General features: G+C 39.4%; 2 protein-coding genes and 1 long non-coding RNA gene across 7 annotated transcripts in view; all 3 read left to right on the top strand.

Moving 5' to 3' along the window:
- Positions 1-22071, top strand: part of LOC114842173 (neuroligin-2-like) — a 315730-nt gene that overhangs the window by 151448 nt on the left and 142211 nt on the right. The window lies entirely within an intron of this gene.
- Positions 1-22071, top strand: part of LOC129603669 (uncharacterized) — a 149633-nt gene that overhangs the window by 49480 nt on the left and 78082 nt on the right. The gene's annotated exons all lie outside the window — the stretch shown is intronic.
- On the top strand, positions 1116-21227 carry LOC114842248 (interferon-induced very large GTPase 1-like). 2 transcript variants are annotated; one of them, XM_055506118.1, is made up of 10 exons: positions 1116-1205; positions 1343-1395; positions 1523-1636; positions 9647-9901; positions 11086-11331; positions 11642-11900; positions 12938-13198; positions 13572-13724; positions 14815-15060; positions 15676-21227. In XM_055506118.1, exons 6-10 carry the CDS (start codon positions 11810-11812, stop codon positions 20337-20339), a joined length of 5415 nt encoding a protein of 1804 aa, XP_055362093.1. In that variant the 5' UTR covers positions 1116-1205; positions 1343-1395; positions 1523-1636; positions 9647-9901; positions 11086-11331; positions 11642-11809; the 3' UTR covers positions 20340-21227. The 2 variants fall into 2 exon arrangements, with proteins under 2 accessions (XP_055362093.1, XP_055362094.1); XM_055506119.1 differs by lacking the exon at positions 1116-1205 and having other exon boundaries at positions 1253-1395.

Consider the following 22071-nt stretch of genomic DNA (forward strand, 5'->3'; position numbering starts at 1 on the left):
CCATCCTATCTGACTCCCCACCAGACCCAAGGCTGTTAAAGCGAATGCATCTTGTCTTGGAAGCTCGGTGTTCCTTCCTTTGGATAACAAGACATGACGATGCAGAAGTGAGAAAGCAAACATTCTCACTCACAGCGAGATAAGGTGGCGCAAACAATTCCATTGCTGCAGAGAGACATTCCACCAGAGCCAGAGAAAGGGGTTAAAAGGCAGAAGCAACTTGAGGATCGTGGGCTCTTTGCATCACACCTTCGTGGTGTGTGCACTGATCTCCCCAGCTGGTTTTTGGTTTGTTGATGTGCACGATCAACATCCATGCTTTTTATTTGCTTTCCCCATTATTTTTATTTTCTTTATTATTTCAATAAATCGCACAAAAGGACAACTCTCTCATCTGCTTCTTTATGGAAAATTTCCACCACACTGGTTTTCCACCTGTCCTTACTGATTACCAGGTGTGTCAGTTGGCTGCTGATTGACTTAACACACCTGATCCAGGTAATTAGCAGGCTCTGGAAAAGGGAGAGTTGGAAAACCAGCAACGAACTCGTTTGAGTTTGACACCCCTGTAGTAGAGTGTTTTGAGTTTGTGTTAATCTCAAACAAACCATGGCAACTTTAAACCACAATAATAAATTCTGCATCTTTCCACAGCTCGAAAAGATTAATCCTGGCTGGTTTTATATTTACTAGATTTAAGCAAATCTGTTTTGTTTTTAACCCTGTATATGATACAAGCATGCAAACAGTTCCATTTTGCTATATTTTCATCATTTCGCACAGAACATTAGTTTACAACGCGATTAGTTTCATGTTAATCTTTATACTTAGGTAAATGTTGATCTAAATCTGACACATAAACGTAAGTCCTGAATGTTCCTGACCTACCTATGTAATTCCATAGAAATACTTTTTACTGCACATTAGTGTAAAACTAACTGTGGAAAATAGCAGCCATACTGTATGTTTAGTTTTGTTGTCTTAATGACTTGCAGTTTCATGTTAAAACCAGGTGATCAATAAACCAAAAGTAAAAGTTGCTTCAACCTGGTGTATAAAAGCACTGCAGCAATGCAGAACCTGCAGTGAAGAGCTTTTTTGATGTATGTGTTGGTCTTACACACTTTTAATTGTCAGGACAAATGCACCATCATTATATAATTGCTACATAACAGATTTTTAATTTTACAATTTATAATTTTCTGGTGAGTTACTGCTTATGTTTGGAGAGTTTAAATGTCAAGACTTGAAAATATGGAACAACAAAGGTGTTACTTTAAAAATGATTTAATCTATGTAATCTGACATTGTAAAACCTTCATTATCAACTTCTGACAAGCAGCCTTAACCTCCAACCTGAGGATGGCAGGCCTGCCTATTCTACCGCAGGTAGCGGTAAGGGAAACATTTTCTCACTCTTATTATCTACTGTTATTGATATATTATTGTCCTACAATTGTAAATGTTTATCTAAAATCTCGTAAATATAACTATTGCTATTTTTTATTTATAATATTAACAGTGACTCAGTGTTTGCATTTGGACACTGTTAGTGAAGTAAGGACAACATAATCCTAGAAAAAAATGGACCTGCTGCCAGAGACACCTGATTTGAATAAACCATCTTCAAAGACAAGTAAGTCGTAAATAATAACATACAGTAGTTTTCTAAACCACAGATATAGCTCTGATGATGGATAACAAATGAAAATCAAACACAAACCTTAGTGTAAAATTAAAGCAAAGCTTTTTAACGGCATGATTTGACGTTACCATCCACCCAAAGAGGTGATTAGAGGTAAATTACATTTTTTGCTGAGCTCATCTCAGGATTATTGCTGGTAATTGTTTTTTTAAAAGGGATGATTGCATCCACACATTCATACAGTCTAAATAGGATGCCTGTTAAAAAATGAACCACTTTACTGCACAATTTACAGTAACATTAAAATATTGAAAGTGAAAAATGCTTTATCCCTCCCTACATTTAACAAACTCACTCACTCACTCACTCCTACCAATTAGTGGGTTGTGGGCACGTGGTAGCCTATCTCAGCTGTCAGTCAGGTGAGAGGCAGGGGACAGATCCATCACATGGCCTCAATAGAGGCAGAAAGTCCCTCACTATCACAGAGAAAACAAACATCACACGATGAATAGCTGTTTCATTTTAGATGTTAATGTTCATGTACAGTATGTATGAATGTAATGACATCCTTCTAAATTTGATACTATAAAACTCAAGTAGCAGGAGGGGAAGCTGACATTGCACCACCACCATTTCTAGAAGCCAATGAACTGGTAATGTCTGTTTTACTGTCAGTTGTCAGTGCTCAAACCTAAAGTATACACATACATTAAATTCATAATATAAGTTGTGCGGGACATTTTTCAGAATTGGACTTTCCTACACACAAGTAAAACTATAGCCATCTGCATACTAAACTGAAAGCCATTCAGACATACTAGTGAAATTCTTTAACATATACTGGCGAAATTGAATGTGATTTTAGTGTATGTGTGAAAGGAAAAATTTGGTCATTTATGTCCTCTGCCTGTTACGGTTTGGATTGGTAGTAGATCTGTGATTGCACTGAATGATCAGTGTTGTTGTGCCTGTGTTGTGCAGGAGACAATTAGAGAATTTGGAGTATTCTGATGAGGTTGTCACTCTACTCTATTTATTCAATTAAAAACATTGGCAAACAAAATGTGAACATTTTTACCATTTGTGTCTTATTACATGCATGATCATTTTAAGTCAGATTAACCCCAAAGCACAAATTTTAATTACTGTCACTGATGACGTCTACTCCTCCAAGTCAAAGAAGTCATCACTGGTTGCACACTCTGTAGTCACTGCATTCAAAGCAGTCCTGAAGTGCAGATATGCCTTCTTCTGGACAGATTCTCACCTGCCTCCAAGCTAATTTTAAACATCTGAGTGAACATCTGTATGCTGCAATTAGCATAATAGAGATGTGGTCGGAGTAGCCAAGGTGAGGGCCGACGTGTTTTACCACACAGAGCTCCTCAGATACATGTATATCTGAACTTAATATAAATTACTAGAGTACCAGATACAGTGGCAGAGTTATCAAGGATGAGTCCAGCACTGTGAACGTTAAGGGACTGACTTTTGGGACTGAGTATACTTTCAACATCACTAGAGTATCAGACAGTAGAGCTGAGAGCAAACCAGCCACTGTGTCTGCAGGTACAGGTAAATCTAAAGCTGAATACAGCCAAACTTATTATTGTAGGTAATACTGTAGCCTGAACGCTGCTGGGTTTAACTAATATTTACAGTACACTGAACATATTTAAATGTACATCCGACTCTGACATGATGTGTTATGGACAAACAAGTTTGAGTGCGTACTTGAAGAGAGAAGCGGCTGCACAGCTGGTGAAAAATTATGTCTGGCTCCTAAAGCTGCATGCACTAACTAAACAGCGTCTGGCACCAAAATAACTAGCCCTTCCTGGGGCTAGCAAAACCAAGCTACTAAGAGCTACTGATGCTCCACCGTCTTCCAAATTTGTTCAGATCTATTGTCATTCTAAATTACTTTTTTTTAAACTTATTCCTGTTTGTCTCTAGATAGTAACTTGTTCCTTGGCTAAACCTCTAGATGGACAATTTATTTTTTTTCATTCTATTGCCTCTGGTAAGTCTCAAACTAAGTTTGTATATTTAGTAGTCCCTTGGCAAAAAAAATGTATACTAAAAGTATACTCAGGTAAATTTCTAAAGTATACTTTGAAGAGTAAGTATAATAATGTGAATCTACTTGTAGTATCCTTATAAGTTGACTCATTTAATACTTCTTGGGACAAAATTGGCCAACTTTTCAGTCCCCAAAAATTCACTTAAATTATATTTTAAATGTACAAAAAGTAAACTTTAAGCACAGAATTTGTCACGTTTTATGCACTATTAATTGCATTAAAATGCACTTTAAATAAACTTGAGAATACTAATTATGTACTTCTAGGCCACTAACTGTACTGAACAACAAAACTATAAGTGTACTGTACCTCATGCAGGCTAATAATATACAGTGGTAGCAATTAAAAGTGTCGGCCTACACCGTGGTATGCTTTTGTCTCCCCTGTGTCGGCCCCTTGTTTGCACCGCATGAGATTGTGTTTTACGTTGTTTTGGCCTGTAGGTGGCGATTGACTCCCACTTTTGGTCCTAAAACGTTGTAGTTGACAGTGTTATATAGCCTCTTGTAGAATGACCACTGATCAAGTCTTGGTTGGCCTAGTGGTTAAGATGCATAGCTGTAAAGCTTTTTGTCGCGAGTTCAAGTCTGAGTGGGAGCAGTCTTTATAGTTTAATTATTGGAAAAACAGCGTCTCATCATCATCATTTGACCCACAAGATAACAATCGTATTTGTTAGTGCATGGATCGCTAGGACTACGAACCCCTGGTGCAGCGTTCGATTTGTGGCAGAAAAGCTGCTACAATTTAAAAAAGTGAATAAGGATGATCTAGACCAGGTCGGCCACTCGTAACACCCACGTTTTTCATTGAAAAAAAAACACTGGGAGCTGCGAAGGGCAGCAATATTATATTATTTGAGAACATTCAACATTTGGTTTTTAATCCAAAGAGGCCACAAACGACAGGAATCAGAGGTTTAACATTTGTTATTTTATTGACAGAAAATCATAGCAATTAACAGCATACTCTGTCCTTGTTCTCTTTTAGCTACTGCCGTGAATGGAATACGAGCAACGGCAACGATCAAATGCATCATATTATGCTTTGTGATACTGTAAACACTGTCCAGATCATTTACAGACGATAAAACATTGTCAAGGCATCCACAAGGACAGCTAACTAGTGATGTGTCGTTCGTGAACGATTTGTTCAATTTGATCTACTCTTTCATATGACTCGGGAGGAACGAGTCCGCTCAGTGAACGACTCGTTCAGTACGTGCAGTACCTTCTCTCGCCACATGGCAGCAGTTGCTTAAGCTCAGCAGGACAGGAAGCAGAAATGATTTGTTCAGGACTGACTCAACTGAGCGTCGTTCCTCAAGGATTAGTTCTTTTGTCACAGTGACAGTCGGACTGCGCAGGCTTTGTAGAGCAGCAAGCGCTCTAGTTCGTTCCTGATTCGTTCCTACGGATTCTTATGGATCGTTCGTTCATTCTTTTGTCACGTCACAGCTGTGGCTCAGCTACAGTGATGTGTGGACTGATAAACAAGGAAATGAGCGATGATTGATTTCTGACGTTTATTTATTTGTCACCTGGCAGCCGATATATATTATTTATTCATGGAATCATAATTAATTAGTGGTCTTTGATTCTTGAAGATGTTTGTAGTGTTATTATGTATATAATGTAAAGTGTGTTTGTAAATAAATACTTGCGAACATTATATAAACATGATAATTTTGTGGTCCTGTATACTCTGCCACAATTATAAAATATAATAATAATAATAATAATAATAATAATAATAATAATAATAATAATAATAATGTCACATTTTGGCCAAGATAAATGCACCAATGCACCAGGTAAATATTTTAGGGAACTTATTGTTACTTTGTGCTTTAAAGGTCTCACTAATTGTCAAAATAAGTTTTACTTTCACTCACACCCACATACAATATTTATTCATGGAATCATAATTATGTGGTGGTCTTTGATTCTTGTAGATATGTGTAGTTTAATTGTGTATATAATGTAAAGAGTGATGAGTGTGTTCATAAATACTTTTGAAAATTCTATTAACTTTTAATTGTGTTAAACTTTGTCCTATAATAATAATAATAATAATAATAACCATAATAATAATAATGTGCACCAATAATGCACCAGGTAAGTATTTTAGGGAACGTTTTTGTTACTTTTTGCTTTAAAAGTCTCACTAATTGTCAAAATAAGTTTTACTTTCACTTTACCACCCGTCACGTAAAGGCAGCTCGGGCTGCGCGGTTTAGTTCATCGTTCTCGTTCATAGTTCATAGTTCACAGCTCAGGCTCAGTGGCGAGCACCAAGTACTACAGTTCTTTTGGGACTCGTTCCCATGGGTCGTTCGTTCGTTCACTTGTCATGTGACCGCCAAGCCGCGCAGGCTCCAATCCGTTCCTACTGCTAGCAAGCGACTGTCGCGCTGTTAAACAACAATGGCAGGGAAGATGCAGAACATAGGTCACGTTAATGTGGTGCGTATTTGCTAGGTTTTTATATGGTTTGAATTGCTAGTGGTCAGTATATAGTGTTTGAGAATCGTGGCCATTATTACAACGCCCACACAGCGCCACCTGCTGTAAATTGACGAAATGAAAGACGGACTCGAAATGATTCGTTTACTTCAATGAATGAGACTTAAAGATCCGAGTCAGTTGAAAAAATGGAACTTCCCATCACTACAGCTAACTCGCTTTTCCCTGCTCCAAACAGCTGCTGTAGAGAGAGCCATCAGTGCAGCATCACCAGTCAATCTGGAAACGCATTCATTGGCAGCGGTTAGGACACTTTAGATGTGAACTGGGGAGGAGACAGCAGACTGAAGAGCGACTGAATAGAATTGATGTCTTCCCCGCTGATAGGCGCATTCATTTGATAATGCACTTATCTTGGCTGACATGGAGCTTGCTCCCGGAGCTATTTCTCACCTGCTGATCGAGTAGTAGCAACACATTAGCATGTCTAGTCACCTCTAGGGAGTAGGGGGAAGGGATGTGAAGTTTGCCTTTGCGACTGTGAGCAAACATCCATCCATTTTCTTGTCCGCTTACTCCCTAGTGCGGGGTCACGGGGTGCTGGAGCCTATCCCAGCTGGCTACGGGCGAGAGGCGGGGTACACCCTGGACAGGTCGCCAGGCCATCGCAGGGCAACACATAGACAGACAACCATTCACTCACACACTCACACCTACGGGTGTTTGCGTGTTTGAACGCTCCACACAGAAAGGGAATCCGGGAATCGAACGTGCAAACTCCACACAGAAAGGGATCCGGGAATCGAACCCAGAACCTTCTTGCTGTGAGGCGACAGTGCTACCCACCGCACCACCGTGCCGCCCTGTGAGCAAACATGAGACAAACAATAGGTTGGTCGAAAACAGATCCAAGTCATCTGAGTAAGAAACACATCACATATCATTTGGTCTTGTGTTTCACTCAAGAGGCAGTCTGGAACTGCTGCCCCACACCTTTGATTAAAAATTAAAAGCAGAGGTAACGCAAGAACGACTTTTTTTGTTTTCTGTTTTTCTTTAAATGAGAAAACAGTTTTAAATCCAATTCCATGTGTTTTTGTTAAATAATATATTTTTTTCCGGTTTATTGGTTTCTAAGGTGGTACTTTAATTCAAATCTGTTTGCCGTAGAAAGCCGGTGAAGGTGGATGGATGGGCAGATGGCAAATCAAAGTGTTGAAACGTACACCCGCCGAACAAGTCAAATCAGCCACTCATTCAGTTACAATGACAAGCACAGTCAAAACAAGTCACAGAAGTGACACAGAATAAACACGTACGAACAAACATGTTGCTATAAAGCGTCGCAGCGTCGCTCCTGTCAGAGTTACGATCGACAACTGCTGTTAAACAAATTCCCATGATTATTATGGTTATTTACGTAAAATCTACGACTATTGGAAAACATTCATTAACAAGTTGTGGAAGTTTAAAACCCAAATAAGCGGCTGTACAGTAGTCGCAGATGGACCGCGCTCTACGTCTTTACTTGGCCATGCACATTCAAATTATATTAATTAAACAGCGACCCATAATCATTATGTGAAGCCAAAATGTTGTATCAGATGTTAGAGCGGTGGGTGTATACATACAGTATTCGTCTGCTATTTAAAGACACAAAAAAGCTGAGGAGAATGAAAACAAGAACATTTTGCTGCTGTGGTGCAGGTCTGTTCTAAACTAGAAAGAACGATTATAACTTTGAAGTGAACTGAAAATAACTAAGCCATCAACAAGTTGTTCAGAATAAAATTGCATTGAAGAGTGTCACGACTTTGACTCTGTTCCGGTTTTATTCTGAAAAGACTTCCGTTTTCTGGTCACGCTTCACGTCCCGGTCCTCATTACGCACAACTGTTTCATATCAGTCATTACTCACCTGTATTTAAACGCCAATAGTCACCACATCTAGTTGCCAGATTGTCGCGTATAAGTCACCACATTCCAGTATTGTTGAGATTGTCTACCTAGTTCATGATCGTGTTTCTGTACCTGACTCCTGCCTGTTCCCTGCCTGTACCTTTGTGGAAAAACCCTGAGAAAGCCTGCTCCTTATTGGTACCTTTGCTTTGTCTAACTGTTACCGAACTCCTGCCTGTCCCCGGATCCGATCCAGCCTGTTACTTTTGTACTTACCGTTTGAGATTTCCTGTGTATGACCTAGACCGTCTGTGATAACGATTGTGGATTAAAGACTGTGAATTCTACAAACTTACTAACGTGTCTGCGCTGTGCATGTGGGTCCAATACCTGCGCATACCTGCAATCCCTGACAAAGAGCAATACCAGGGATCAAACTCACACCAACTCAGCCAAGACAATAATAAAGGCTGAAGTAATGAGAGATCTCACCCACTCATTCAGTTACAATGTGTGAGGGACCGCGCAGTAAGTCTTAGGAACCCAGGCATGAATCCAACAAAAAATGTAATTTATTAACAAATACTCAAGATTAACAATACTACAACTCCAGGGTCACAAAATTCAACCTAAATAACAGTTCTAAACGGGCCCTTTAACTTAAATTGAGGTCAACTAAACAGACAGCAATTACTACTTAAACCAAACATAACTGACCTCCATGTCACACAAACCAGGGGTTTATAAAGACACAGGCTAGCCTACAGCTCAAAGAAGGTAACAGAAATAAACCGCCAATCAACCTCAACCACTAAACTAAATACAAATACAAGATTAAACACGAATAATATTTACACAATAAACAACGTAACAACTTAAGTAACTTCCATTAAGCAAATCCCCAACATAAGCCTAATAATGAAATTATAAGCGGCAGATCCCCCCTCCAGGCACACGCAGTTGGCCTCCTCCGCTTCCTGGTCGTGGTATTTAAGCCCTGCTTAGGTGGCGCCCGCTCTTTCCACCCAGAGGAGGAATCCCCAGAACACAGAAAGGTAACCCATTAAACTCACTGTGGCGGGGTGACCATCACACAATGACACACACACAAGTCAGGACTGCAGTTTCGGGCAGACACGGAGTAAACGCGTAGGAACAAACATATTGTAATGCGTCGCTGTAGATCTGCTGAGTTCTGGTGTCCTGTCAGAGTTATCACACTTGTACCTGCAGGTACAGGTTGGATAACACACCATATGTGTGTTGTTTATGTTAAACTCAGTTCTGTTGTGAGAGGAAACAGTGTCCTGTGGAACAGACAATAGTCAATGTCTAATTAAAGGCATGCTGTATATGGGATTTGTTGGGTTTAGTTGTGTAAGGTCTTAAACCTTACCTTGTAATGTGCCTTGAGAAAACATTATAATATATATAAATAAAAACTGAATTGAGTAGAAATCAAAGTTAATCTATGTTTCGCTTTAGCTCTGTTTTACTATGGTGAAGTTTGCACTGTGCGGACTGGACTAACATCTGTTCTTTTGTTACAGATGTTCCTCAACCAGAACTCGTACTTCTACAAGTTGCCAATGAGACTGTGTCTGTGGAACCCACTGATTCTTCAGTTGGAGCTAAACTTTATATAGAACAATCCAGTAACAAACACAATGGCAACGTGATTAAGGATGAGTCCAGTGGAGTAGACGTTGAGGGACTGACTCCTGGAACTGAGTATACATTCAGCGTTACCAGAGTATCAGGCAATGGAGCTGAGAGCAAATCAGACATCATGTCTGTGTTTACAGGTAAATCTGAGCCAAGCTTTAGAAAATAAAGGTTTAGAATAAAATTAGTATTTGACAGCACCATCATCATCTCTTTGATCCCTGTAATTGTTCTATTACAGGAAATTCTAAAGCTGTATAAAGTAAAAAATAATATTGTAGGTAATACTCGACTGAATGGCTAATGAGTTGAACTCTTCTCACAATGAACATACTCATATTTAAATCTGATACTGACATGATGTCAGTTTGTTACAAAGTCTTAAGTCACACTAAATGCATCCGTCTATTTTCAAACACTTATCCGGGGCCGGGTCATGGTGGCTGCAGTCTAAACAGAGAGCTTGAGTCTTTCCTCTCTCTGGACATTTCCTACCGCTCTTCTAGGCATTTCCAGGCCAGCCAAGAGACATGGTCCCTCCAGCGTGTCCTGCATCTTCCCCGGTGCTTCCTACCGGTGGGACATACCCAGAACACCTCCCCAGGGAGTTGTTCCTGGCAATACGAATCAAGTTTTTGCTCAGGTTGCACAGAGACTGGATAGTCCTTAGCATATTTCATTGGACTCCCGGAACACCCCCGACAGAATGCTACAAGGGACGCAGTTGAATGCCTTCTCCAAGTCCACAGAAGGCATGTAGACTGGTTGGGCAAACTCCCACAGCACCCTGGTAAGGGTATAGAGCTGGTCCACCATTCCATGACCAGGTTGAAAACCACATTGTTTCTCTGGGGAGGCTAAGAAGTGTGATCCCCCTATAGTTGGTGCACACTCTCCCGTCCCCCTTTTTATGAAGAGGGACAACCACCCTGGTGGTCCAGTCAAGAAGAATTCTCTTCACTATTCACGCGATGTTGCAGAGGTGTGTCACCCAAGACAGCCCCACAACATCCAGAGACTTGAGGTACTCAGGCCGGATCACATTCAACCCTTATGCCCTCACTGAGGATCTTACAAACTACCTCGCTGACCTCAGCCTGAGTGATGGGCAAGTCTACCTTGTAGAGGCCTTCCTGTCCACCACTTCTCATATGATTGATAGTTAAACAGCTCTTTAAATTTGTCAAAACATCCAGAGAAAGTGTTTTTGTTTAGTGATGAAACCTTTTTGGGTTCTTACAGAACAGAGTTTGAAACAGGACAAAAACAGAAACTGTGTTTTTAATTAATAATGACACGTTTTAATGTTCTTACATTCTTACAGATCCAGTTCCTCCTGTGCAGATCACAGTTTCTGATGTCAACACTGAAACTGCTTCTTTGCATTTTGAAACTGCTGCTGGAGAAGTTCAGACATACACTGTGGCTTGTAACAGTGAAGAAAAAAATGATCAAGAGTTGATAAAAGACACAAACAACCTGAAGCTACGGGTTTGTTACTCTCTGCAGGTTTATATACAGCTGAAGAATGAAAGTAAAAGTGATCCTGTTGTTACACCTACCTGCACAAGTAAGTAACAAACTTAAAAATTGAAACATCTTACAAACATGTTTTTTTAAAAAAACAAAACTTTTATCATGTCAAGGTTAACTTACAGTAGTTAATGTAAGTTAGCTATTCTCTGTGCTTTTAAAAAACACAATAGTTGATGTAGTTTATGTTTTTGACTATAGTGGCAGTTAAATCATCTTCAAATATTAAATGATACTGAAGCCTCCCTCGTTTCATTTAGCTCTGTTTCACTATGGTGAGCTTACCACTGTACTGACTGACTACATGTACTGTACTGATGAAGAACACTTTTCTCCTTCTGTTACAGATGTTCCTCAACCAGATGTCACAGTTCTGCATGTTGGAAGTGACACAGTGACTCTTGGTGTGCCACCCATTGATTCCTCAGAGATGTAAACTACATATAAATTACCACAGTAACACACACAATGAAAAACTGATCGAGGACGAGTCCAGCGCTGTGGATGTTACGGGAATGACTCCTGGGACTGAGTATACTTTCAGCATCACCAGAGTATCAGACAATGGAGCTGAGAGCAAACCAGCCATTGCATCTGTAACTACAGGTAAGTCTGAGCCAACATGGAATGAAAGGTGTTCCCGCCCTTCTGACCTCTATCTGACATCCTCATCTCCTTCCTCCCTGTAAATGGTCCATTATCCATGAATGGATGATGAGTCTAAACTGAACACACTCAAAAATACATTTGACATTGACACGATGTTAAAAATTACTAGGTGGTTTTCAAGCTGCTAGTACTAACTAATACTGACTAGGACCGCTCACTGACGCGTAAGGAGACAGACACCACTACGCTTATATGTGCAGAATGTGTTCACGGCTTTTAATAAACTCCCTACCAGGAGGTTTAGGATTAAAGTACAGTTCTCCTGGCTGCACATGCTGGCCAGGACTAACACACAAACCAGAGGTAGGACCCAAACGCCACAACCCGCCCAGACAAAATGGTAACAATAATGTAAATGGTTTATTCACATAGGAGGTAGTTCACTCACACAAAACTAGGTCGTAGTGAATCTCTGACAGGTAAATAACCAAACAATACTACACACTCACGTTAAAACAAAAGCACTAAACATGTTCCACGGAGGACACACACTCACCATCCTACCCAGCACCTACACAGACGTAGGAAACATGAAACACAGTCTGCATGAGCACAAACACCACAGGTAACATCCCCTTCACAGGTGAACACACTGACAAAGACAGTGCACAGACTAGAAGCTTAAATACAGAACTAAACTGAAGGTGAATCTAATTACAATCACTACAAAGGAGGACCACAGGAAATGACGTCACAGGCGAAAAGCAAAGCGCACAAACAACCAAACAAGACGGGACAAGATCGCCCTCTGGTGACAGGATGGGCCCAGTGTAACGCATGATGTCAGTGTGTTACAAAGTCTTGAGTCACACTACATGTGACAAACTATATTTATACTGTCATTATGGTGATTGTAGAGGCCTTCCTGTCCACCACTTCTCATATGATTGACAGTTAAAGAGGTCTTTGAGTTTGTGAAGACATCCAGAGAAAATGTTTTTATTTATTGATGGAACCTTTCCATGTTCTTACAGATCCACTTCCTCCAGTGGAGATCAGAGTCTCTGACATCGGCAGTGAGTCCTTGTCTCTGCAGTGGGACACTCCTCCTGGTGAAGTGGACAGCTACATTGTGACGTGGCGCAGTGAAGGAGAAGCTGATCAAGAGCTGACAACACAGGAAAACAGCCTGACCATCAGCAACCTAAAGCTAGGGCTTCGTTACTTTCTGCAGGTTTTTACGCAGCTGAAGAATGGAAGAAGAAGTGCTCCTGCTGTTACATCTGTCTGCACAAGTAAGTAACACACATTTTATTATTACTAATAATTAATTAAACAACATAAAACCTCACATTTGTGTCACCTCAAGGACAAATCATGTGAAAGTTTGTAACAGAATATCAGTAAATAAGAGTAACATATAAAACCCAGTGACAGTGTGGATGCTGCTCATTCGTCATAGAAGCTTGCCTACTTTGAACAAGATTTATTTCTGTGCTTTTAAAAAACACAAAAGTTGATCTAGTTTATGTTTTTGACTATAGTCGCAGGTAAATCTTCTTCAAATATTAAACCGTTCTGAAGCCTCCCTAGTTTCATTTAGCTCTGTTTTACTATGGTGAACTTTACACAGTACTGTACTGATGACGAACACTTTTCTCCTTACAGATGTCCCAAATTTCCAACCCAATGAGAGTGAGAAAGACTCCAGCTTTGTAGGTGTTGATGGTCAGATTCCTGGGGCTGAGTATATGTTTAGCATCACAAGAGTTGCTGCAAATGGAGCTCAGTGGAAGTCAGACAGTATAACTGTGTTTACAGGTAAATTTGAAGTTTTCAAAGTAAAATGTATAAAAACTATACTAAAATACTAAATACTATACAATACAGTGGATGCTTCCAGCATATGTTTTCTGTCTTCTTTCAGCTTTAACTACTTCAGCATATTTTAAGCTACAGACATCATTTGATTTTTAAAATATTCTTCAAACATTCAACTATTAATCTTTCAGAAATCTTTTAAATATTTTAAATTATGATTAGTTAATGAAACTATTTGACTATTTGATGTCTCGGTTCCAGGTGTTTGCCTGCAAGTCAAAGCTCTGCCCTCGGGGAGAAATAATGAAATATTGGCTCTGTACTGTATCTGCCCGCATGCACACTTTCATTGTGTAGTGGTGTGTGTGCACTAAGCTTTCCATGCACAGGTGAAAAAGTATTGGAGACACTCTGATTTGTTCTCCTCATCTGTATCTCAGATTTAGACTACTGGTCAGCAATTACCTGTGCAAGCTTCCTCCAACTCTAAATTTAAAATTCAACTACTTCCTCTGCAGCTACTGTGAGCTACTGTCAGCTGTTTTGAATGTTTACATAACTTTCAGGTATTCTTTCAGCTCTTGGACTCAAAACTATTTAGCTCTTTTGATACATTCTGCTATTGTATATGTTATCAAATTAACAAACCTTGTAAATTTCAGGAGACCTTTTTCAACTTTCATCAACTTGAAATTCAACTGCTTCAGCTTCTTCTGCAAATATTCAGCTCTCTTTAAACAACTATCTTTTCAGATGCATTAATCTATGCTTTAAGTGCTTAAGCTACTTTCAGCAATGTTTTAATTGTTTCAGCTACTTTCAGCAATTCATTCAGCATAGAAGCATTTACTTCATCTGGAAATGCTTTTTCTAGTACTAATACTAATACTACTTTTACTCAGCTGAATAGCTGCTGTTTATGTCAATTTGTTCCACCACACATGTACAGTAACACACTTTATATCTAATAGTGGTGTAGAGTCCTTTACATGCATCACTTCCGATTTGATTGAAAGTTCTTTGAATTTGTCAGAACATCTAGAGAAACAATGTTTTTCATTAATGAGAAAACATTTTAATGTTTCTACAGATCCAGTCCTTCCTGTTAAGATCAATGTCTCTGATGTTAGCAATGAGTCTGTTTCTTTGCACTTTCAAAGTGCTGCTGGTGAAGTGAAACAATACATTGTGAAGTGTAGTAGTGAAGGAGAAACTGATCAAGACCTTCAAAAGAACACAAACAGCCCAAGGCCAGGGGTGTGTTATTCTCTACAAGTTTCTATAAAGCTGAACAATGGAACAAGAAGTGATCCTGCTGCCACATCTGCTTCCAAAAGTAAGTAACCTAAATTCAGAAGTCAGAATAAAGACACAAGAGTTATCATGTTGAGGGGAAAGGAAAAATTGTATCCCAGCCATTGCAATGAAATATAAACACATAAAAATATATTGTACTGTAAGCAATGTTATGGCTAAAAGAATGCCTTCATTGCTGCTTGCATTCACCACTGAGTTGACATGACTCAAAAACACGAATCTATAGCATAAAGTGGCCAACATTTTACTCTAAACACCATTTACTGTATTTCATTACCTTTCAAATTCAATGTAATCCTTTAAAACCTCCCAACCAAAGGAAGCATGGCTATGCTGCTACGAAAGATTTTAATAGCTTTTAATGGGATGCTGATAGGATGTCAGTATGTTTCGAACATGGCCAGCAAAAAATAGCTTTCCTTATTGCATTCTGTTTTTTTCTATTTTGAGTTATTGAAGTATAGAGTTGAATAATTCAGGCTTTAGAATTTATGACAACTAATACTTTTGATTTATGATTTTTTACTGTTGTTTTTGACTATAACAATAGATATAGAGGTCATAAAGATAATATAGGTCAATTTTCCTTTTCATAATTTTAGTATTTTGATATTTGTTTATTTCCTATCCATAGAGACACAACTTGAGAGTTTATTGGAACATCTGGGATTGGAGCAGTACTTCAGAAAAAATCTCTCAATGAGTCAAATACTTGAGATTAATGAGAGGAGTTTCACAGATGAACCTAAGTGTTACTCAGATCTTCCATGGTGTTTTGTAAAGAAACTGTTAATGTTTAATGTGACAGCAAGGAATGTTAAATGCACATCAGAGGGTGACTCAAACTCTAAAGCTACTTCAGATAATTTAAACTTAGATTTAAATAATCTAATTGCCAGTCCAGTCTCAGGTGACAGACTGAACCCTCTTGACATCATCACTGCTCTGTTTCTGTGTTCTGATGGTTTTGTGCAGCAGGAACTGACACTGAAAATGTCCATGTGTCAGTTTTCGGTGCCTCTGCTTCTTCCTAACTGTGACACACAGCAGTGCACACTCATGCTGTGGGCCATGAGAGACATTGTTAAAAAGTACAGACCTCAGTCACTTTCAGAGTCAAAGGGCTTTAAGGAGGACAGAATAGTCGTCTCTGAGCTTCCAATGATATCTTTTGTTAGACTGGGTGAGTGCTCCTTGTCCAAGTCAGAGATCCTCAACAAGCTACTGAGCAGTTCTCAGCAGTACCATGACGCCTTTGTTCACCACAACATGGAGTGTGGAGACAGTCCAAGAAGAATCTCCAATGGTCTGGTTGAAATATCCTGGTACCTCACATGTGGAAACAAAAACATGGACATCTTCAGTGAGCCAGTGGCTGTGGCCAACCTCCGTGGAGACGCCGCTTCATTTGAAACACAATATTCATTTTTGTGTCAAACATCTGCAGCTGTTTTTGTGTTTTCTGATAACTTGGAGTCTGAATACACATTGCTCAACAACCAAAACCACAAGTCGCAAATCTTTTTGGTGGGTAATAAACAGGGCACATACTTCAATGCAGATGCTCTAAAACAGGGAGCAACCAGATTAGGCTTGCAGAAGAAAAACCTCATTATCAAAACACAACAGAAAAGTTACGCACAATTTATCAAAAAAATCAAGTCATCCATTAATGATATAGTTCAGAACTCAAAGATGAAGATGAAAATAGAGCAGATGGCTGATATTGCTCATGAACTGGGGATCATGGTTGATGAAGACTGTCCAGAGTGTCAGACGGCCAAGAGAAATGCAGACGCCATCACTGCAGAAATACAAGACACGCTGAAATACAAAGAAAATCAGCTTCCACGGCAAGGTCAAATATGGAAACAACTGACGATGTTGGAAAAGGAGGAATTTAGACTTCAAAATCTTGGCTCTGAAAACATAGAAAACTACAAAAGTAAACTTCAAAAACAGAAAACACAACTGAGGGCTAAACAAAACTCTTCTGACATGTCAGATGCAATGACATGTTTCATCAACGCAATATCAAGACCAGGAACAGAGCGATGTTATTTCCTGAAATGGATGCGGATGAACCTTGATAATCTGTCTAGAGACAAACTGTCTGACCTTAGGGAGCTGTACAAACACAAATGTGAAAGTTCCACGAACAAAGAGGAAATTAAAGACATTGACAAACAACTGTCCAGCAGCTCATTGGGAATCGAACACTTCTTCCGTGAGATGGGTCAAATCTATGAAGCTTCAGTTTCTCTTCCAGAAACAAACCCATCACGTCAACAGCTCCAGCATCTGCCCAAACTCTGTGCACAGCTGCTGCTTGATGGATTTCCTGTTGAGCTTGTAGATGGAGATGCATCCAACATACCTCTCAGATGGGTGAGTGACGTTCTGTCTCAGCTCAATGAGATGGTGTCTCCTAAGAACAAGGTTCTGGTCGTCACAGTTCTTGGAGTTCAGAGCACAGGAAAGTCCACTCTGCTCAACACCATGTTTGGAGTTCAGTTTGCCGTCAGCAGCGGTCGATGCACTCGAGGTGCTTTCATGCTGCTCATCAGAATCAATGAGGATGTTAAAACAGTCCTCAACTGTGACTTCATGGTGATCATTGACACTGAGGGCTTGAAGTCACCAGAACTTTCACAACTGGACAACAGCTATGAACATGACAATGAGCTGGCAACACTCGTTGTGGGTTTGAGTGACATCACTATTGTCAACATCGCTATGGAGAATATTACAGATATGAAAGACATCCTGCAGATAGTGGTTCACGCTTTTCTCAGGATGAAAGAGGTCGGTAAAAAACCTAAATGCCAGTTTGTTCACCAGAATGTTTCAGATGTTTCAGCTCATGAGAAAAATTCAAGAGACAGAAAACTGCTCCTGGAACAGTTAAATGAAATGACCCAGGCAGCAGCCAAGCTGGAAAGCAAAGAGAACTACAAGAGCTTCACTGATGTGATGGACTATGATCCAGCCACTGGGAACTGGTACATTCCTGGACTCTGGAATGGAAACCCACCAATGGCTCCAGTCAATGCAGGCTACAGCGAAGCTGTTTATGAGCTCAAGAAAAATGTGATCCAGTTACTGGGGAATCGTCAGTCATCAGGTAACAATATCATGGAGTTTACAGAGTGGATGAGAAGCCTGTGGAATGCAGTTAAACATGAAAACTTTAGCTTCAGCTACAGAAACAGTCTAGTTGCTGATGCGTACATGAAGCTCTGCACAGAATTCAACAAATCAGAATGGGAATTCAAAAAAGAAATGCACACATGGGTCATACAAGCTGAAACAAGGATTTCTAATTTTGGTGCAGTGTTTGCAAAAACTGAGATGTCTGACATCAGAGAACTTCTCACATGTTTGAAAACTGAAGCTTCCACTAAACTGACTGACTGGGAGAAAAAGCTTCTGGAGAATCTGACAAAGTACTTTGAGCAGACAGAGGGTCACGTCTATCTGGTTGAAGGATACAGAGAAGAATTCTCAGACAGTGCAAGGAGCCTTCATCAAGAAATTGAAAGTTCTACATTTAATCAGATCACATCAGCAACAGAAATCAAAGAAGAAATGACAGAAGTTGAGAAAATCAAGGAAAACCACACAAATGAAATAGAAAAAGCAGTGAGTTCACTGATTAATGAATGTAGGAAGAAAAATGTCCAGATGACAGATGAAGAACTGGACGATGAATATGAAAAAATATGGAATCAAACAATGAGCAAAATTTCCAAACAAGAGCTCACAAGTGTCTTCACTAGTGTTTCCTACTACCTGAAACAAAACCTGGCAAATAGGGGGAGTCGGGCATGTGAATTGTTAAGTCAAAAACAACTTGAAGATTGTGGACTAGAGCCTTTTAAAGTAACAGTGGGAGTAGTGAGACAAAGGTACATGATGAACTTCTTTTTTGGACAGGATTCAAGGCTAGTATGTCAAAACATGTCTGACAACATCATAGAAGCTTGCAAAAAAGTTGTAGCTGAAAAAACGTCAAAACATACAAGTTACCATGAAACTGACATCCAGGAGATTCTGCACCTGATTGATGAGAAACTACAAAACAATCAGGATGTTCACACAGACATTACATTTGAAGTTTCTCTAAAACAGCACATCTGTGGATTTGCAGCCAGAGAGTTTCAAAAAATGCATGAAGAGTTTCTCCAAGTGAATGATCCTTACACATGTCTGAACCAGAACAAAAACAAGTTCTGTGCTGATTTCAAAGATTTGTTCCATAAACGAGACCAGTGTCAGAAAAAGGCAGAAGAATTTACCAACCGATGCTTGAAGCCTGCAGTCGAAGACTTTGTCAAACGTTCCCTAGGTCCAGATATCATTGGTGAAATTATGACAATGCAGCAGTTCAGCACACGTACCTTGTTCCAGTTTTCAGTTTTAAAAGATTTACTTGAAAAGGATACATTTGAGGACTATTACAGTTACATTTCCTCATATGAAGATTATGTAAAAAAATGGATACTTGACCAAATAGTGAGTCACTTCTCCAATGGATCTAAGATGTCTGAATCTGAGGATCAGCGACTTCAGTCAAATATCAACAGCATTAATGCTGCCATCAACAAGGCCAAAACAGAGAAGAGTGATGACTTGAAGACATTTGTTGAAGATGTCTGTAGAGAACTGAGTGATAAACTGGTCATTAACCAGTATGCTCTTGGTGCTTTCATGATCCTGAACAACGCGGACAGAGACCAGTTTGCTCACTGGCTCACAGAAAGTGTGACAAACATGGCACAAACCATCAGAGAGGAGTTTAAAACATCAGACATTGAAGTGGAACTCCAACATCTCCATGTAAAACCTCAGAATGAGCTATTCACCAAACTGATAGGATGTGGAAAACTGTGTCCTTTCTGCAAATCACCCTGTGAGGCTGAAGGGACAAAACATACTGAGCACTTTGCTTCACTGCATCGGCCACAAGGTCTGGGTGGATACAGGTGGACCACCACAAACAAACTTCTTATTGACATCTGCTCGTCTTTGGTGGTCAGTAATTGCCGGTTCTGCTGTGATGCTACAAATAATAGTTACCATCCTTACAGGCATTACAGAGAAATTTTCCCAGATTGGAAAATTCCTCCAGATGGCAGTCTTCAAGCTTCAGAATACTGGAAATTTATAATTATAAATTTCAACAAAGACTTTGCCAAAAAATATAACGCAAATCCTGCTGATATTCCTGATACCTGGTACAAAATCACACGTAAGCAGGCAGAAGACAGTCTCAAAGAAACATTTAACATCAATTAAGATACAGTACTACATGTTGTGTACTAAATTATACTTTGGAACAGTTGTCTTTGGGGAGAGAGGCGAGGTACACCCTGGACAGGTCGCCAGTCCATCGCAGGGCAAGGTGACAATTCAATGACAGATTAAAGTTAAGATAAAATCTAAAGATATAGGTAGATTTAGTTTAATTCTTTCTACAGAGAAATATAAAATGTCTTTGTTTCTGTCTACATGATATTTTAAATATTTACATTTATCCTAGATCATTTGCTCTATCACACTATATGGTCAGCTACTAGAAATTAAGAATGTTTGCTTCTGTTTTTTTTAATCAATCACACAATCATTTTACAATCATTTTTAATTGTGATGTTTTTAGTAATCAGATTAAGTATGTGGTACATTCTCTACAAATTGTGCATATCTTAAATCGTTTTTAAAGTTACCAAAAATCATTTTATCATGAACAAAAGCAACAAAATATATTATTACAAATAGTGTGCTTAGAGAACATATAGAACAAATCAGTTTTTCTTTTTCAGGGTATGTTTTCTATTGGTAAGTACAGATTCTCTACACAAATATTAATCATTTTATTACTACAAAAAAAACATTTTAGAACAAGTTAGTTTCCAGTCCAGTTGGTATGACTCAACCTTCAGACAATGTCGATACAGTGTTTATACCATAGTGAATTCCACTCTTCAAACAGGTTGTCAACTAAAACTGGGGTCAGTAAAGCTTATGTATTAGTTAAAATATAATTGGATGCATGTGAATTTTAGACCCTGAAAATCTGTGTGTGACACCTTCAGCCTGCCACTACCAACATATAATTGCAATGATTGTTGTTCCAAATTTATGGGCACTGTAGCAATGTGAATATAATAAAGATGTACAATATGAGGTTGATGTAGTTGGGTATTTGCATTTTATGTTTATGTTAGGTACTAGCTTTCCTGCCCGGATGCTGAAAGAGATCACATACAACTGCACATATTACATAGTCAACATATTTGACTATGTGACGACCACAAAGTACTACAGTAGGAGTACTTGTTACCATACACAACCTTTTAACCTTTTGTATTAAATTTAATATTTCTAATCTAATTACAAGTGTATCCTTATTACCTCTGTCTACTGGTAGTCTAACCTTTTCCCTTATATACCTTTCTTGTGTGTCAATTGTGAGGTTTAGAAGGTGGTGGTAATGCATCATTAGGTAGCAATGGCAAAATGAAAGCCTAATTAAACACTAAACAACTAAGCTAAAAGCAAAACACTGCTGGAAATGTTGGACTCAGAACAACAAAATCTGCTGGTTGCCTGTGAGAACTGCATCAGAGCAGACTGGCCCCCAAAGCCTCCCTCATATACGCAACCCCACGACCCCACTGGCCAGTGAGAGACGAATTTTCATCACCTTAATTTTAACAGCCGTCACCTTTGACCGTGCTAGGTCTAAGGTCACCTGCCCCTTCACCCTGACCTCTGAGGTCATAGATTACCCTCTGGTGTCAAGGGTTAGCAAAGTCAGGGGGTACCTTCACTCTAACCCTGAATGTCAAAGGTTTGCCGCGTCAAAGATGAGCTGACCTTTCACCCTCTCAGGTTAGAGATCATCCAGCCATGTCAGAGGAGTGCTGCACTCTCACCCTGTTTGGTCAGAGATTGAGATCCATTTAGCGCTCAATCAGCAAAGAGGCAGATGAAAGGGAATCCTGACACTGGCAGGCATTCCACCATT

Source organism: Betta splendens, chromosome 2, assembly GCF_900634795.4.
Source record: "Betta splendens chromosome 2, fBetSpl5.4, whole genome shotgun sequence".
Classification (NCBI taxonomy): Eukaryota; Metazoa; Chordata; class Actinopteri; order Anabantiformes; family Osphronemidae; genus Betta; species Betta splendens.

Coding starts and splice junctions, on each gene's coding strand:
- LOC114842248 (XM_055506118.1), top strand. CDS start 11,810: ATGACTCCTGGGACTGAGTATACTTTCAGCATCACCAGAGTATCAGAC. Junction 11,901..12,937: donor CATTGCATCTGTAACTACAG/GTAAGTCTGAGC, acceptor ATGTTCTTACAG/ATCCACTTCCTCCAGTGGAG. Junction 13,725..14,814: donor CAGTATAACTGTGTTTACAG/GTAAATTTGAAG, acceptor ATGTTTCTACAG/ATCCAGTCCTTCCTGTTAAG.